The 17,532-nt window shown below is 42.3% G+C and overlaps 1 protein-coding gene and 1 pseudogene across 1 annotated transcript; one reads left to right on the plus strand and one right to left on the minus strand.

The window, feature by feature from the left end:
- Positions 1 to 1,296: 1,296 nt before the first annotated feature.
- On the plus strand, positions 1,297 to 16,942 carry LOC122692686 (zinc finger protein 345-like). Its single transcript, XM_043900498.1, has 3 exons — positions 1,297 to 1,748; positions 3,064 to 3,190; positions 12,070 to 16,942. Exons 1-3 carry the CDS (start codon positions 1,701 to 1,703, stop codon positions 14,391 to 14,393), a joined length of 2,499 nt encoding a protein of 832 aa, XP_043756433.1. The 5' UTR covers positions 1,297 to 1,700; the 3' UTR covers positions 14,394 to 16,942.
- Positions 5,040 to 6,663, minus strand: LOC122691444 (annotated as a pseudogene).
- Positions 16,943 to 17,532: the final 590 nt, after the last annotated feature.

A 17,532-nucleotide genomic window follows, 5' to 3' on the forward strand; every position in this document is an offset into this window, starting at 1 on the left:
GCTGCTTTTTCAGACACTTGGACTTCAGGGCCACTACTCACTTCTGGTTGGGGCAGTGTCTCATAAGAACTGCGGTGGGAATGTACAGGGCAGGCGCCTGGGGCATGCACTCTTTGCTCTATACCTTAAGAGGGCCATGTGTCAAGTCTGCGGGGACACCTGTGATCTAAGGTTGTGTCTCAGATGAGGAGGAGTACAGGTGCAGTGGTAATGGAGGAGCACAGCAGAGAGTGCCAGACCCAAAATGTCAGTCAGGGAGGCTGGGATGGTACAGGGACCGCAGGAGACACCTAGCATGTGTCTGCCCATTGTGGAAAGCTTCTCCCTCTAAAATCACCAAAGGCTAGGCCCTGCCCAGAGTTCCTGGCAGATCTGTCCCTGGAGGCTTCTGAGGGAGGCAGAGCAGTTCATGGGGATCCACAGGCTCTCCAACCTACCCAGTAGCACCCCACCATCCGCCACTCATGCATCCGGTGGTGGTTGGTTCAGTCGCTCAGTCGTGTCCAACTCTTTGCAACTCCATGGGCTGCAGCATGCCAGGCTTCCCTGTCCTGTCCTTCTGTCCTTCTGTGTCAGAGAAACCCGTGTCCATAACTTTGATGCACCCTAGTAGCAACATGCACAAGTTGGGATTCTGCCTCTGAAGTGAAAAGGCAGGACTAAGCCTCTGAGTTAAAAATCTCATATTTGGCCTCTGGAGCCAACTAGGGACTAAGTGATTGGATTATCTAGGATAAATCATATTGTATATTGGTGCTTCCCAAGTGGTGGCGCTAGTAGTAAAGAATCCACCTGCCAATGCAAGAAACAAGGGTTCAATCCCTGGATCAGAAGATCCCCTGGAGAAGGGCATGGCTACCCAGTCCAGTATTCTTGCCTGGAGAATCCCATGGACAGAGGAGCCTGGCGGGTTACAGTCCACGGGGTCGCAAAGAGTCGGACACTGAAGCGAATGAGCGCACACATAAGAGCTGGCTGAGTTTCATGGAGTCTGAAATGATGTCTTTTCGCCAACAAAGCCTCTCCCTCCTTTGAGGGATAAGAACCACCGTCCAGCGTTCCTCCTTAGTCCTTTCAGCTTACGTGCGTGCTCAGTCGCCTCCAACTTTTCGCGACTCCTTGGACTGTAGTCCGCTCCAGGCTCCTCTGTACATGGGATTTCCCAGGCAAGAATAACTGGAGTGGGTTGCCATTTCCATCTCCAGGGGATCTTCCCGACCCAGGGAGCGAAGCCTGCACTGGTTGGCCGATTGTTTACCACTGTGCCACCTGGGAGTGGATGCCACGGTCCCTCAGGGGGTTGCAAAGCCAATGCTTCAGATGAACAATAACTCCGTTCACTGCGCCGCTAGAGCGCAGACACCCAGAAGAGGGCAGGCAGAGAAGCTTCAATTAAAAGGCAACGACCAATCAGGGCGAGGGATTCCTGCGCCGTCTTATCGCTTTGGGGAGGGACTTCCGGCGTCCTCGTTGTGGCAGTGATTTTTTCGCGCCCGTTGGGTCCTTTCCGGCTGCAGACCGTTGTGTCGGGATCTAGGTGGCCGCACCGAGAGGGTCCGAGAGGAGAGCCTGTAACCGCTGCACAGAGGCAGATCTGAGACTCGGCGACGCCGCCCGGGGTGACCCGCGCTAGGCCCAGTAGAGGCCCTGCAGTGCCCGAGTTCTCAGGCCGCTTCCGGACCCGCTCCGGCCACGGTCAGATGGCGGCGGCGGCGGCGGTGGCGGCGGCGCTGAGGGACCCGCCTCAGGTAAACGCTCGATCTCCGGGCCTGCACCGCCCTCACCCCATCAGACATTAAAGCTCCGAGCGCGATGCTCCTGCTCAAGTGCCCACAGCCGCGGGATCTAGAACGGTGGGGCGGTCGTGGGTGGGGTCCTGTGTCTGACAGTGTGATGGCTCGTGGAAGAGGGTGACAGGCGGAGGGACCCCCAGGCTCAGAGTCTTGGAGGTCGTACTGAGGCAGGAGGATGGGGAAACCTGGGTCCATCTTATATGTGCAGTAAACAAGAGTGTGAGGTGATAATCAGGCCTGGCCTGGCAGAGGGAGAGGTTGTTCCTTTATTCTGAGGGACTTGGAAACCATGGAGAGTTCTGAATGGACAAGGAACACTGTCAGGGCTTTAAAAGTTTTCAAAACCTGCTCTGAGAAGGAACATACTGGAATGGGGTGACACAGAAAGGCACAGGAAGTTGAGTCTTGTCTAAGGGCTCAGGATCTGATAAGAGGCAGCACTGAGGACTGAAGCGCAGAGGTTAGTCAGGTTGACTTTACTAGGTTCCAGTGCCAGGTGGGGATACAGGCGAGGTGATACACATTGAGCCCGGCCATGGTTGCCTTCCTTTCCCCCCAGGTTCTGAAGGTTGAAAAGGCACATATGGAACCTACCTAAAGCAGGAGAGGATGTCCCAGCCCCTCACTGGTTCTGGGTGGCTAATACTGAAAGTTCAGAGGGAAAGTAGGCAGTGCTTCAAAACAGCATTCAGGACTTCTCCTGGGTATGGGATCCCTCAGAGATCTGGGATAATACTAGATCATGTTTGATTTTGTTAAGCACTCTCTGAATGTCATGTTACAGGTATGTAGGTGAGTCTACAGAGATGCCTGTGATGTGGGGCAGGGTGGTGGGAGAGCTGTGGGAGTGCAACTGTGGGGTCTGAAGATGTGAAGGAGGTTTGGTTAGCTGATGTGCACATCAAGAGGAAGTACGAATTGAGGGCCCACAGGCCCTGGTGCTGGTGACTTAAGGGTAGCGATGAGACCATGTTTGGCTGTGTCTTGGAGGCACAATGTGGGAGTTCTCAGGGGAATTACCTGGTGGGAGGGATGGGGCCCTGTAAGCCAGGCCCAGAGTTTAGGTGGAGTTTATTCCTCCTGGGCACCGCCTTTTGTGGCTGAAGGCTCAACAGTGATTAACGGGACAGTGAAGAGAGATCAGGCATCGTTGGCACCATAGCCTGAGGTGACGAACTCTGGGGGAGGATGACTGGAATAGATGTGTGAGATGAATTGTGGGTTTTCAGAGAGAGAATGTTTATGGTTTCATCTATCTCATTCATGACAGGGTGGTGTGACCTTTGAGGATGTTGCCCTGTCCTTTAGTTGGAAGGAATGGAAGCTCCTTGATGCGGCTCAGAGACGCCTGTACCATGATGTGATGCTGGAGAACTATGCACTTATATCCTCATTGGGTAAGACTGTCACCCACCCCAGACTGACCTGGGCTAGGCTCTATATCCTGCCTCACCCTCCTTTCCTCAAGGGGTGCCCTGTTCAAACACATGCACCTTGGGCACTGTTTGTTTCCTCAGCTTTCTGGCTGGTTGTTTTGATAGATAGGGCAGGGTTGTTTGCACTGCCGTTGTCTCGCCTTGTAGCCCCAATTATTATTATTATTTCCAAAAAGAATAAAATAATATTACTGTTTTCCTTTACAGGGTCATTGTAAGGATTAAATGAGATGCTGATATAGTTTCAATACTAATAATTGAATAAGCATAGGGATTTCTGTACTCAACCCTAATACGGATGTATTTGAAGTCAGCAGTCTTGCAGTGAGGCTAATGGATTGCATCTTTCTTCCCTTTTCCCTGACCAGGTGGTGTATCCAGATCCATGGCACTTCTGTGTCCCTGGTTTTGTTCCCTTTTATTATCTCACGTTTCCTCATGTCTCTGTATGCCAAGAGTTGAAGGCATTGTCATGGTCATAACCTGGATCATGGGCTGTTTTTCAAGGATATCCTTTATGGTTCTGTCTGTAGTGTTTAGATCTCTTCTTTTCCTTTTCTCTTATTGAGTTATAATTAATAATACTGTATACATTTAAAGTGTACAGAGAGTTCCCTAATGGTCCTGTGATTAGGATTAGTTCTTTCATTGCTGTGGCCTGGGTTCAATTCTTGGTTGGGGAACTGAGATCCCACAAACCTTGAGGTGGTGAACTCTGAGGGAGGATGACTGGAATAGATGTGAAGATGTGAGATGAATTGTGGGTTCTCAGAGAATGCTTATGATTTCATCTTTCTCATTCATGACAGGTGGTGTGACCTTTGAAGACAGCCAAAAAATTTTAAAAAAGAATGTATACAATGCTATGATTTTATATATATACACACATATTATGAAATGAGGACTATAATAAATTAACGTATCCATTACCTGATATATTTACCTTTTTCATATGTGTGAGAACACTTAAGATCTACTCTCTTAGCACATTTGAAGTGTACAATACAGCATTATTAACTATAGTCTCCATGCTGTATTAGATCCCCAGAGCTTATTCACCTTATAATCAACCACCATTTTCTGTAGACCTGAGCCCCCATTCTTTGTTTCTCTGGTTTCAACTCTCTTTTTCAAGATTTCATATATAAGTGATACCATACAGTATTTGGGCTTCCCTGGTGGCTCAGATGGTAAAGAATCTGTCTGCAATGCAGGAGACCTGGGTTTGATTCCTGGGTTGGAATGATCCCTTGAAAAGAAAATGGCTACCCACTCCAATATTCTTGCCTGGAGAATTCCATGGACAAAGGAGTCTGGTGGGCTGTGGTCCATGGGGTCACAAAGAATCAGACATGACTGAGCGACTTTCATTCCTTCAGTCATACAGTTTTGTTTTTTTTTTTTTCTGGCTTATTTTATTTTGTGTTAAGCCTTCCAGGTTCATCAATGCATGCTTTCCTTTTTTATGACTGAGTGATACTCCATTGCGTATAAATACCAGACTGTCCATTTATTCATATACAGATAGAGGCAAGGCATACCTCACAGACATTGCAGGTTTGGTTCCAGACCACCACAATAAAAAGTGAGTATGACCCTAAAGCAAGTGACAAAGTTTTGTTTCCCAGTGAATGTAAGTGTTATGTTCATGCTGTGCAGTAGCCTAAGTGTGCAATAGCATTATATATAAAATGACAACAAATATACTTTAGTTAAAAAGAAGTCTTCATTGCTTGAAAAATGTTAACTGTCATCTGAGCTGTATCTTTTTGCTCTTCCCTTAATTTTGGCTGATCAAGATGCTGATTAATCAGGTTGCTGAAGGTTGGGGTGGCTATGGCAATTTTTTCAAATAAGACAATGAAATTTCTTGCATGGATGGACTCTTCCCTTCATGAATGATTTCTTTGTAGTATGGAATGCTGTTTGATAGCATTTTACACACAGTAGAAATTGTTTCAAGGTTGGAATCAATCTTCTCAAACCCTATTGCTGCTTTATCAACTAAGTTTATGTAATATTCTGAATCCTTTGTTATCATTCCAACATTTTAAACAGCATTTTCACCAGTATATTCTGTCTCAAGAAGATGCTTTCTTTTCTCATCTGTTAAAGTTTTATTCTGAGATTGCAGCAATTCAGTTCTCTTCTAGCTCCATTCTTATTCTAGTTCTCTTGCATTTTCCACCACATCTACAGTTACTTCCTTCACTGAGGTCTTGAACCCCTCAAAGTCACACATGAGAGTGTTCTTCAATCAACTTTTCTCCAGATTCTTTTAGTGTTGATATTTTGATCTTTTCCCATGATTCATCAATATTCTTAATGGCATCTAGAATGATGAGTCCTTTCCAGAAGGTTTTCAATTTACTTGACCTGGATATATTAGAGGAATCAGGCCTTCCCAAATGCTCAGTGGTGCCAATCTTGGTGGCAATTCTTGGTGCCAAGAATCCAAGTGCCAATGCAGGAGACATGGGTTTGATCCCTGGGTCAGAAAGATCCTCTGGAAAAGGAAATGGCAACCCACTCTAGTATTCCTGCCTGGGGAATCCCATGGATAGAGGAGCCTGGTAGGCTACAGTCCACTGGGGGTCACAAAAGAGTCAGACGTGACTTAGAGACTAAACAACAACAACAGAGGAATTACTATCTATGGTGTCTATAGCCTTATGAAATGTATTTCTTAAGGTTGGCAGTCTAGTCTACTTGATCCATGGGCCACAGAATGGATGTTGTCGTACTAGGCATGAAAACAATATACATCTCCATCAGAGCTCTTGAGCGACTGGGTACATTTTCAGTGAACAGTAATATTTTGAAAACAATCTTTTTTTCAGAGCAGTAGGTCTCAACAGTAGTCTTAAATTATTCAGTAAACCATGTTATAAATATATGTGCTGTCATCCAGGCTTTGTTGTCCTGTTTATAGAGTATATGAAGAGTAAATCTAGCATAATGCTTAAGGGCCCAAGATTTTCAGAGTGATAAAGGAGCATTGGCTTCAACATCTAGTCACTAGCTGCATTAGCCCCTAACGAGAGAGTTTAGCTTGTCCTTTGAAGCCAGGCATTGACTTCTCTCTCACTGTGAAAGTCCTAGATGATATCTTTTTCCAACATAAGACTATTTCATCTACATTAAAAATCTATTGTTTAGTGTAGCAATGTTTATTAATTAGCTTAGCTAGATCTTTTGGATAACTTTGGTGTAGCTTCTACATCAGCATTTGCTGCTTCACCTTGTGCTTCTGTGTTATGGAGACAGTCCCTTTCCTTGAACCTCGTGAACTAATCTGTGCTAGCATCAAATTTTTTTTTTTGCAGCTTCTCACGTCTCTCAGTCATCACAGAATTGGAGAGGGTTAGGGCTTGACTCCCTTAGGCTTTGGCTTAGGGAATGTTATGCCTGGCTTGATCTTGTATTGTTGTCATTCAGTTACTAAGTTGTGTCTGACTTTGCGACCCAGTGGACTGTAGCACACCAGGCTCCTCTATCCTCCACTGTCTCCAGGAGTTTGCTCAAACTCATGTCTGTTGAGTTGGTGATACCACCCAACCATCTCCTCCTCTGCTGCCTCCTTCTCCTCCTGCCTTCAGTCTTTCCCAACATCAGAGTGTTTTCCAATGAGTCAGCTCTTTGACTCAGGTGACCAGAGTATTGGAGCTTCGACATTGGTCCTCCCAATGAATACTCAGGGTTGATTTCCTTTAGGATTGACTAGTTTCCTCTCCTTACAGTCCATTTGACTCTCAAAAGTCTTCTGCAGCATCACAGTTCCAAAGCATCAATTCTTTGGCACACAGCCTTCTTTATGGTCCAACTCTCATATCCGTACATGACTACTGGAAAAAATGTAGCTTTGACAATACAGACCTTTGTTGGCAAAGTGATATCTCTGCTTTTTAATTAATATGCTATCTAGGTTTGTTATAATTTTCCATTCAGGGAATAAGTGTCTTTTAATTTCATGGCTGCAGTCACAATCTGCAGTGATTTTGGAGCCTAAGAAAATAAAATCTGTCACCACTTCCACTTTTTCCCCTTTGATTTACCACGAAGTGATGAGACCAAATGCTATGATCTTAGTTTTTTGAATATTGAGTTTTAAGCTAACTTTTCACTTTCTTCTTTGACCCTCATCAAAAGGCTCTTTAGTTCCTCTTCACTTTCTGCCATTAGAGTTGGGGCTCACTATTCAATTCCATTGATCTATGTGTCTTTTTTAATGCCAGTACCATAATGTGTCAGTTACTGTAGCTTTGTAATACTTTGAAATCAGGCAGTATGATGCCTCTCGCTTTGTCCTTCTTTGTCAAGATTGCTTTTGCTATTTGGAATTTTTTATGGTTCCCTATGAACTTGAGGATTGTTTATTTCTGTGGGAAATGTCTTTGGAATTTTGATATGGATTGTTTTCTATCTATAAATTGCTCTTGGTAAAATTAACAGTATTAATTCTTGAAATCCTAGAACACTGGATATCTTTTCATTTATTTATGTCTTCTCTACTTTCTTTTATCATTGTTGTATAATTTTCAGAATATAAATTTCTCAACTCCTAGGTTGAATTTATTCCTGAATATTTTGTTTTTTATTCTATTTAAAATAAGGTTATTTTCTTAATTTTCTTTTCAGACAGTTTTTACTAGTGTATATAAAAGCAACTGAAACAAATTTGTATATTGGGGTTTTTTGTCCTGCAACTTTACTGAATTCATTTAGTAGGGTAGAATTTTGGGGTTTCTACATATAAGACTGTGCTGCCTACAAACAGTTTTGCTTCTTCTATTCTTGCTGTTAAAGTGCTGGACTTAATATGCCAGCAAATCTGGAAAGCTCAGCAATGGCCCCAGGACTGGCAATGGTCAGTTTTCATTTCTATCCTAAAGAAGGACAATGCTAGAGAATGTACAAACTATTGTACAACTGTGCTTATTTCACACGCTAACAAGGTAATGGTCAAAATCCTTCAAGCTAGTCTTCAACAGTATGTGAACTGAGAACTTATAGATGTACAAGTTGGATTTACAAAAGGCAGAGGAACCAGAGGTCAGCTTGCCAACATTCATTGGATCATAGAGAAAGCAAGGGAATTCCAGAAAAACATCTACTTCTGATTCATTGACTATGCCAAAGCCTTTGACTATGTGAATCACAACAAAGTCTGGAAAATTCTTAAAGAGATGGCAGTGCCAGACCACCTTACCTGTCTCCTGAGAAACCTGTATGCAGGTCAAAAAGCAACAGTTAGAGCCAGACATGCAACAATAGACTGGTTCAAAATTGGGAAAGGAGTATGACGAGGCTGTATACTGTCACTCTATTTAACATACATGCAGAGTACCTAATGCAAAATTCCAGGCTGGATGAATCACTAACTGGACTCAGGATTACCAGCAGAAATATCAGCAGCATCAGATATGCAGATAATACCACCCTAAGGGAAGAAAGTGAAGAGGAACCTCTTGATGAAGGTGAAAGAGGACAATGAAAAAGCTGGCTTAAAACTGAACAATCAGAAAACTAAGATCATGGCATCTGGTCCCATCACTTCATGGCAAATAGACAGGAAAACAATGAAAACAGTGACAGACTTTATTTTCTTGGGCTCCAAAATCACTGCAAATGGTGACTGCAGCCATGAAATTAAAAGACACTTGCTTCTTGGAAGAAGAGCTTTATGACAAAGCTAGACAGCATTTTAAAAAGTAGAGACATCACTTTGCTGACAAAGGTCCATATAGTCTAAGCTATGGTTTTTCCAGTAGTCATGTATAGATGTAAGAGTTGGACCATAAAGAAGGCTGAGCACTGAAGAACTGATGCTTGCAAATTGTGGTGCTGGAGAAGACTCTTGAGAGTCAGTTGGACTGAAGGGAAATCAAACTAGTCAGTCCTAAAGGAAATCAACCCTGAATGTTCAGTGAAAGACTGATGCTGAAGCTGAAGCTCTGGTACTTAGGCTACCTGGTGCAAAGAACCAACTCACTGGAAAAGACCCCGCTGCTGGGGAAGATTGAGGGCAAGAGGAGAACAGGGCAACAGAGGATGAGCTGGTTGGATGTCATCACCAACTTTTTGAACATGATTGAGCAAATTTGGGGAGATAGTGAAGGATGGTGAAGCCTGGTGTGTTGAAGTCCCAGGGGTGGCACAGAGTCGGACGTGACTTAGCAACTGCACAATGACAGCAATTCTGGTTTGAATGCCTTTTCTTTCTTTTTCTTCCCTACTTACTCTGGCTAGGGCTTCCTGTACTGTGTTGAATAAAAGCAGAAGTGATGGGCATCCTCGTCTTGTTCCTGATGTTAGAGGAAAACCTTTTTAGCTTTTGAGTGTTGAATATAATGTTGTTGTTGTTTAGTCATTGATTTGTGTCCGACTCTTTTGTGACCCCATGGACTGTAGCCCACCAGGCTCCCCTGTCCATGAGATTTCCCAGGCAAGAATACTGGAGCTGATTGCCATTTCCTTCTCCAGGGGATCTTCCTGACTTAGGGATCAAAACTGTTTCCTGCTTGGCAGGTAGATTCTTTACCACTGGGCCACCTGGGAAGCCCGGAATGTGATGTTAGCTGTAGCCGTATCAGATGTGTTGAGGTGCATTCCTTCTATGTCTAACTTATTGAGAGTTTTTAATCTTGAAAAGATATTGAATTTTATCAAATGCTTTTTCAGCATGTATAGATATGATTATGGGTTTTATCTTCCATTGTGATAATGTGTTTGTCACATTTTTTGATGTTGCACATGATGTTTAACCTTGTTAGCATCCCCGGGATAAATCCTCCTTGATTGTGATGTATGATTCTTTTAATGTGCTGTTAGATTTGATTTGTAAGTGTTTTGTTGAAGAGTTTTGTATCTATGTTTATCAGGGGTATTGTCCTATAATTTTCTTCTCTTGTGTTATGCTTAAATAGCTTTGATATCAGAGTAATGCTGTTCTCATAAAATGAACTTGGAAGTGTTCCTGCTTCAAGTTCTTGGAAGACTTTGAGAAGGATTAATGTTAAGTCTATAAATATTAAGTTCATTTCCCAGTGATTCTGTCTAGTCCTGGGCTTTTCTTTGTTGGGGATTTTTTTATTAGTGATTATGTCTCCTTACCATCTCCTTACCTCCTTATAGATCTGTTCAGATTTTCTATTTCTTCATGATTTAGTTTTGGTTGGTTTTATGTTTATAGGTATGTCATTCATTTCTTGAGGTTATCTAATTTGTTCAAAATTGGAACAAATTGTTCATTGTAATTTCTTCTGATAGATTGTATTCCTGCAGTATCAGTTGTGATGTCTCCTCTTTTATTTCTGAGTTTGAGTTGTCACTCTTCTTTTCATCATCTAACTAAAGGCCTGTCAATCTAACCAAAGACCTCGTATCTTCTAAGAAACTGACTCTTGGGAATTCCCTGGTGGTCCAGTGGTTAGGACTCCATACTTTCACTCCAGGAGGCCCAGGTTTGATCCTTGGTCAGGGAACTAAGATTCTTTAAGCCACATGCTGTGGCCAAAAAAAAAGCCCTCTTAGTTTCATTGATGTTTTCTATCATTTTCCTAGTCTCTGTTTCACTTTTCTGCTCTGATCTTTGTTATTTGCTTATTTCTGATAATTTTAATCTTAGTTCTTTTTTTCATGTCTTGAGGTATAAGCATACACTGTTTATTTGAGATAGTTCTTTTATTCTTAATGTAGGCATGTATTGCTCTAAACTATCCTCTTACAGTTGCTTTTGCTGCATCCCACAAATTTTGGTGTGTTGTTTTCATTTTCATTTGTCTAAATATTTTTTTTTAAACTTCTTATTTAACCTGTAGGTCATTCAGGAGTGTGTCATTTAAATTCCAATATTTGTGAATTTTCCAGGTTTCTTCCTGTTAATGATTTCCAGTTTCATACCATTGTAGTTTGAAAAGATACTTGATACAATTTTCATCTTTGTAAATTTTTTAGTATTTGTTTTGTGACCCAACATGTAATGTCTCCTAGAGAATGATACATGCACTTGGGAAGAATGTGTATTCTGCTATAATTGGATAGCATCTTTTGTACATGTCTATTAGGTCCGTTTGGTCTTAGGTGCAATTCAAGTCCAGCGCTTTCTTATCCAGAGTGGGATATTGAACCCTTAATATTATTGCAGCTATCTATTTCTACCTTCAGGTTTGTTAAAATTTGCTTTATATATTTAGGTGCTCCAATATTGGGTATATATGTATTTGTAATTTTTATCCTCTTGATGAATTCATTGCTTTATCATTATGTAATGACCTCCTTTGTCTCTTGTGACAATTATTTACTTAAAGAGTATCTCATCTGACATAGTATAATTACCCTGCTTGTGTTTTTTAACCACTGCTTTTGAAAAAATTTGTTTTTCTGTTTATTTTTGGTGTGGTGGATCTTTGTTGCTGTGTGGGCTTTTTCTCTAGTTCTGGTGAGTGGGGGCTGCTCTCATTGCAGTGCAAAGGCTTCTCATTGTAGAGTATGAGTTCTAGGTGCATGGGCTTCAGTGGTTGTGGCACATGGGTTCACCAGTTGCAGCTCCTGGACTCTAGAGCACAGGCTTAGTAGCTGTGGCACATATGGGCTTAGTTCCTCTACAGCATGTGGGATCTTCCCAGACCAGGGATCAAACTTGTGTCTCCTGTATTGGCAGGTGGATTCTTTACCAGTGAGCCACCATGGAAGCCCCATACGCTGGGTCTTAATTGTGGCTCATGGGATCTTCATTGCCACATGCAAGATCTTTTTTTGTTTCATTTGCATGTTTGTGCAGAGAGTTGCCCCTTCCAATAAAGTGAATGTGTTCCTCATCAGCATTTCTTTCCATTCAGGCTTCTGGAGTGGAGAGGAGAAAGTTGAGACTTCCTTTGAACAGAGTGTTTCTGTGGCAGTGTCACAGGCAAGGACTTCCAAGGAACCTTCATCTTCTCAGAAGATTCACCCCTGTGAAGTGTGTGGTCCAGTCTTGAGAGGCATTTTCCATTTGGCTGAGCAGCAGGGAACACAACACAGCAAGAAACTACTGAAGTGTAGGGCATGTGCCAAAGGATTTTCTTTCAGTACAGACCCTCAGCAGCACCAGGAGCAGCACAAGCAAGAAAAACCACCCATAATCAGTGTGGACAGGCCATCATTTGTGAAGAGCTCCAATTTCCACGCGTCAAGGGAGCCTTTAACCAGCAAGGAAGTTGGGGATGACTGCCAAACCACCTCAGAACATCTGAAGCAACAGGCCAGTCACACTGGGGAGAAGCCAAATACGGTCACCCACTGCATGGAAACTTTACAAAGCAAAAAAAGTCATTGTACCAAGGGAGAATGCAAGAAAGCCTTCAGCCCCAAACACACACTTGTTCAGGACCAGAGTGCCTACCCTGAAAGACAGCGTTTTGTGTGCAGTAAATGTGGGAAAAAATTCAAGTATAAATCCTCGTTTATTGTGCACCAGAAAGCTCACACTGGTGACAGGCTTTATGAGTGTGGTGACTGTGGAAAGTCTTTTAGAGGAAGCTCAGCCCTCATTCAACATCGAAGAATTCATACTGGGGCAAGGCAGTACAAGTGCAGCAAATGTGGGAAATCCTTTAGCCAAGAATTTGTCCTCATTTATCCTCAGAGGAGTAACACTGGAGAAAATTGCCATGTGTGCTATCATTGTGCACAGTCTTCTGGCCATAGCTCCATCTTTATTCAACAACGGACAGTTCACACTGGAGAAATCAGTTATGAATGCACTGAGTGTAGGAAGTCCTTTAAACGAAAATCTGATGTAATTGAACACTGGAGGGTTCATACAGGAGAAAGGCCTTATGAGTGCAATGACTGTGGGAAATCTTTTACTTCTAGCTCTGCCCTCCATTATCATCAGAGAGTTCACACTGGAGAAAAGACTCATAAATGCGGGGAATGTGGGAAGTCTTTTACCTCTAGCTCTGGCCTGCGTTATCATCAGAGAATTCACACAGGAGAAAGGCCATATGAGTGTACTGATTGTGGAAAGTCTTTTACCCAAATAAATCACCTCATTATACACCGAAGAATTCACACAGGAGAAAGGCCTTATGAGTGCAGTGAATGTGGGAAATCCTTTAGCCATAAATCTTACCTATCTCAACACCAGAGAGTTCACACTGGAGAAAGGCCTTTTGAATGTAATGAATGTGGGAAATCTTTTACCTCTGGTTCTGCCCTCTGTTATCATCAGAGAGTTCACACAGGAGAAAAACCTTATGAGTGCAGTGACTGTGGGAAATCCTTTACGAATGGACCAATACTCATCCGACACCGTAGAGTTCACACAGGAGAAAGGCCTTATGAGTGCAATGAGTGTGGAAAATCCTTTACCCAAAGAAATCATCTCAACATACACCAGAGAGTTCACACAGGAGAAAGGCCTTACGAGTGCAGCGAATGTGGAAAATCTTTTACCTCTGGCTCTGCCCTTCGTTATCATCAGAAAATTCACATTGGAGAAAGGCCTTATGAGTGCAGCGAATGTGAGAAGTCTTTTACCTCTAACTCTGCCCTCCGTTGTCATCAGAGAGTTCATACAGGAGAAAGGCCTTTTGACTGCAGTGAATGTGGGAAATCTTTTAGAGATAGTTCCCAGTTGAATCAACACCAGAGGGTTCACACTGGAGAAAAGCCTTATGAATGTACGGATTGTGGGAGATCCTTTAGCCAGAATTCATACCTCTCTAAACACCGGAGAGTTCACACTGGAGAAAGACCTTATGAGTGCAATGAATGTGAGAAGTCATTTACTTCTGTCTCTGCCCTTGGCTACCATCAGAGAGTTCACACTGGAGAACGGCCTTACAAGTGCAGTGACTGTGGGAAATCTTTTACCAATAGCTCAATACTCGTTCGACATCGGAGAGTTCACACAGGAGAAAGGCCTCATGAATGTAGTGATTGTGGGAAATCCTTTACCCAAAGAATTCACCTCATTATTCACCGGAGAGTTCACACAGGAGAAAGGCCTTATGAATGCAGTGAATGTGGGAAGTCTTTCACCTCTCGTTCCACCCTTCATTATCATCAGAGAGTTCACACAGGAGAAAAGCCATATGACTGCCTCAAATGTGGGAAGTCTTTTAGCCGAAAATCTAACCTCTCTCAGCATCAGAGAATTCACACTGGAAAAAGGCCTTAGATGTATAAGAAATGTATAGTTTCCTTGTTCAGTGTAATGACACTGGACCAAACTGTGAGACACTAATTGCCTCATAAATCCAAACACCAAGAGTAAAGAGATTCTTCATCATAATTTCAGTCATGTGGGAAGCACGTGTAACTGTGTTGCACGCTAATCTGCTCTTGATAGATTTACATCACTTCCAGTTTCCGTTGCCATATTCATTTCACCTCTAATCTGGCAGGTCTCCACAGTATGCATCAGTCACTACCCCAGCATGCTCAGGGAAGTGTACTCTGTTCTCTCATTTGTTGGAGGAAATTAGGATTAACCTAAACCCTTGGGATGTCTTCATTCCCTTTCTGAGCAGCTTGTGCCTGGGCCTGATACAGTATCGGCCCAGAGAACATCAAAAGTTCATCTGGCAGCTTGCAGAGAAGGACCACCATTTTCAGGGACATGTTGGTCTGAAGATACTAGTGATTAATTTTTCTAGCTTCCAAGTCACCAATTAAGAATTGCCAGCCATTGCTGGCAGATCTGCCTGACCATTGCTTTGGTTTGTACAGTAACAAAGATGTTACTATTTAAATCCTCCTTAATCTTGGAAGTTCCATTTACCATGTCATGTGTTTTATAAACAGAATTGGGCTTTACAAGCATGAAGAGGTGTGCAACTTTCATGGGGGTATCAAACTTTCTGTGCTTCAGAGGAGACAATACAGAGGCAGAAGTTAGCTTACTAGTTTTTGCCAAATTTGCATTTCTGCCCATGGCCCCCTGTGAAAGACTGCAGGGCTTTCTTTTCCTCATTTCAGGCCTGGATGCTATGATGAGCTTCAGGAGACTTAGATCACCCTGAGGAGGGGTCAGCTGTGACAACTGCTTCTGGGAGCAGCATAAATATTTTCCCTTGTTCACAGGGAATGCCAGCAGTGCTGAGGGGAATTTCTTCCCCAGGTCCTACCAAGAGCAAGGCAGGTAAAAAAGAGTAAAGATAGAAGAAAGGAGAATTCTCATCCACAAATGTATCTGTGACCCAGGTCACATTCCTGTTGACTCAGGTGGAAGGTCATTCGTTGCTCATTCTATTTGTTGTCTTTGAGGTAAAACTGATCCACAAAGGGCCTGAGAAAGTGGAATGAATATAGGATTGCCAAACCTCCTTTGCAGAAAGTTGGACATAGAAGTTTGGTTTTTGTTGTTGGTTTTTTTTTCAATCGTGAACCATTTCAAAAGCTATTTGATGAGTTCTGACATATGTATGGAAGTAAAACCATCATCATAGTCATGGTAATGACTGTATGTTACTGTATATTTATCTCATGACCTTTTATACTCTTTCTTTGCCCTTCACAGCCCTCCATGTAACCATTGATTTATTTTCCATTATAATAGATCTCTTTGCATTTTCTAGAATTCATGATAGGAATCAAAGTATTTACTCTTCTGCTTTTATTTAAGTTGCATAAATCCTTGAAGAGTCATCAATAATGTATGAGCAGCTCATACTTTTTTTTTCTAAGAAATATTGTTACTTTTGAATATACCACTATTATCCATTCATTTGTTTATGAACATTTGGAGTTTTTCTAATTTTTGACTATTGAAAAAGAAAGCTGGTAAAATATTTGTGTATAATTCTTTATGTGGATATATGTTTCATTTATCTTTATTTCAATAACTCAGAGTGCAAAGTGTGAATCATAAGATAGTTGTGTGTTAACTTAAACAAATTATCAAATTATGATCTGAACTAATTATACCTTTTCTTCTTTTTTTGGTCACACTGTATGGCTTGTGGGATTTTAATATCCCAATCAGGGATTGAACCTGGGCCCTAAGCAGTGAACACCTGGAGTCCTAACCACTGGACTGCCTGGGAATTTTTGTGGTTTTTTTTGTTGTTGTTGTTGTTGTTTTTTTCATTCTTATCAGCAGTGTTTGAGAGGTCCATTTCCTCCTGTATCCTAGTGAATACTTCGTTTGGTCAATCTTTTTTTCTTTAAGGAAGCTGTCACTTTAATCTATTGTGTGTGTATATATATATATCTTTCTACACAAATGGGGTAGAGGATAACCTTCCAGGATATTAGTGTTTTTATTAGGAATATGCTTATCTTTATTTTTTTAATTTTTATTTTCCTTCTGATCAGTTATTCTTAATTTTAATCCTTTTGATAAGTTTGTAATACTATCTCACTGTTGTTTTATTTGCATTTCCCTAAGGATTCATGATCATTTTTCAGATATGTATTTGCTATCTCTATATCTTTAGTGAAATGTTCATATTTGTCACCTAGTCTCTGAGTTTTGGCTATTTTCTTCCTTTTACAAAAGAGCAGTGAAACAGCCAAGTCATACTGGAATTTCACTCATTTTGTGACTTTTTAATTTATGGAGTATTTTAATAACAGAATAATGTGTTCTAATTTTTTCAGTTTTTTTTTATGCTATGTGCACTGTAATGGACACATATATCATTCACTTTTAATCTGTGTTACTAATGTACTCTCCATCACTTTCTAAAGTCCAAGCATTTAATAAAACCAGAAACCCTTGCTTAATAGTGTTTGCCTGGTTTCCTGATCTATCATCATGGGATTTGGGTTGGAGCAGAACTCTAGAGGAAGGGGGACAAGATGGCATCAGAATGAAGAATCTCAGAGCCCAGCTGGGCTGGAAATAGGGCAGTAATCAGACTCCCCAAGCGCTGGCTCAAGCAGCCTGGGTTTGAATCCTGATCACAAAACATCATTATGACTCACAGGCAAATGATTCCCCACCTCTGGGCCTCAGTTTCCCCTTGTAAAACAGGTATAAGATGTGGCTCTACCCATGAACTGTGGGAGGTGGAGCTGGAGCACCCATCTGCTGCCCCATACTGTACCCACAACCTCACTGGGCCTCCCCACCAGCCTTGCCAGGCACCCCTCATTTCCCCTAAAGTCCCTGAGCCCCACTGGTGCTGAGTGCATTTGAGAAAGAAATGGGGCTTCTGATAAGCCACTGACACACTCACCTGAAGGAGGCAGAGGCTGCAGAGGGCTGGTATCTCAGTATGGGTTCACCTCCTGGGAATCTCTAGGCAACTCACTAGAGCTTCCTGAACCTATTTGCTGAATGACCTGGAGGTGATGAAGGTGCTTACCTGGGT

Source organism: Cervus elaphus, chromosome 4 (assembly GCF_910594005.1).
Source record: "Cervus elaphus chromosome 4, mCerEla1.1, whole genome shotgun sequence".
In the NCBI taxonomy this organism is placed as follows: Eukaryota; Metazoa; Chordata; class Mammalia; order Artiodactyla; family Cervidae; genus Cervus; species Cervus elaphus.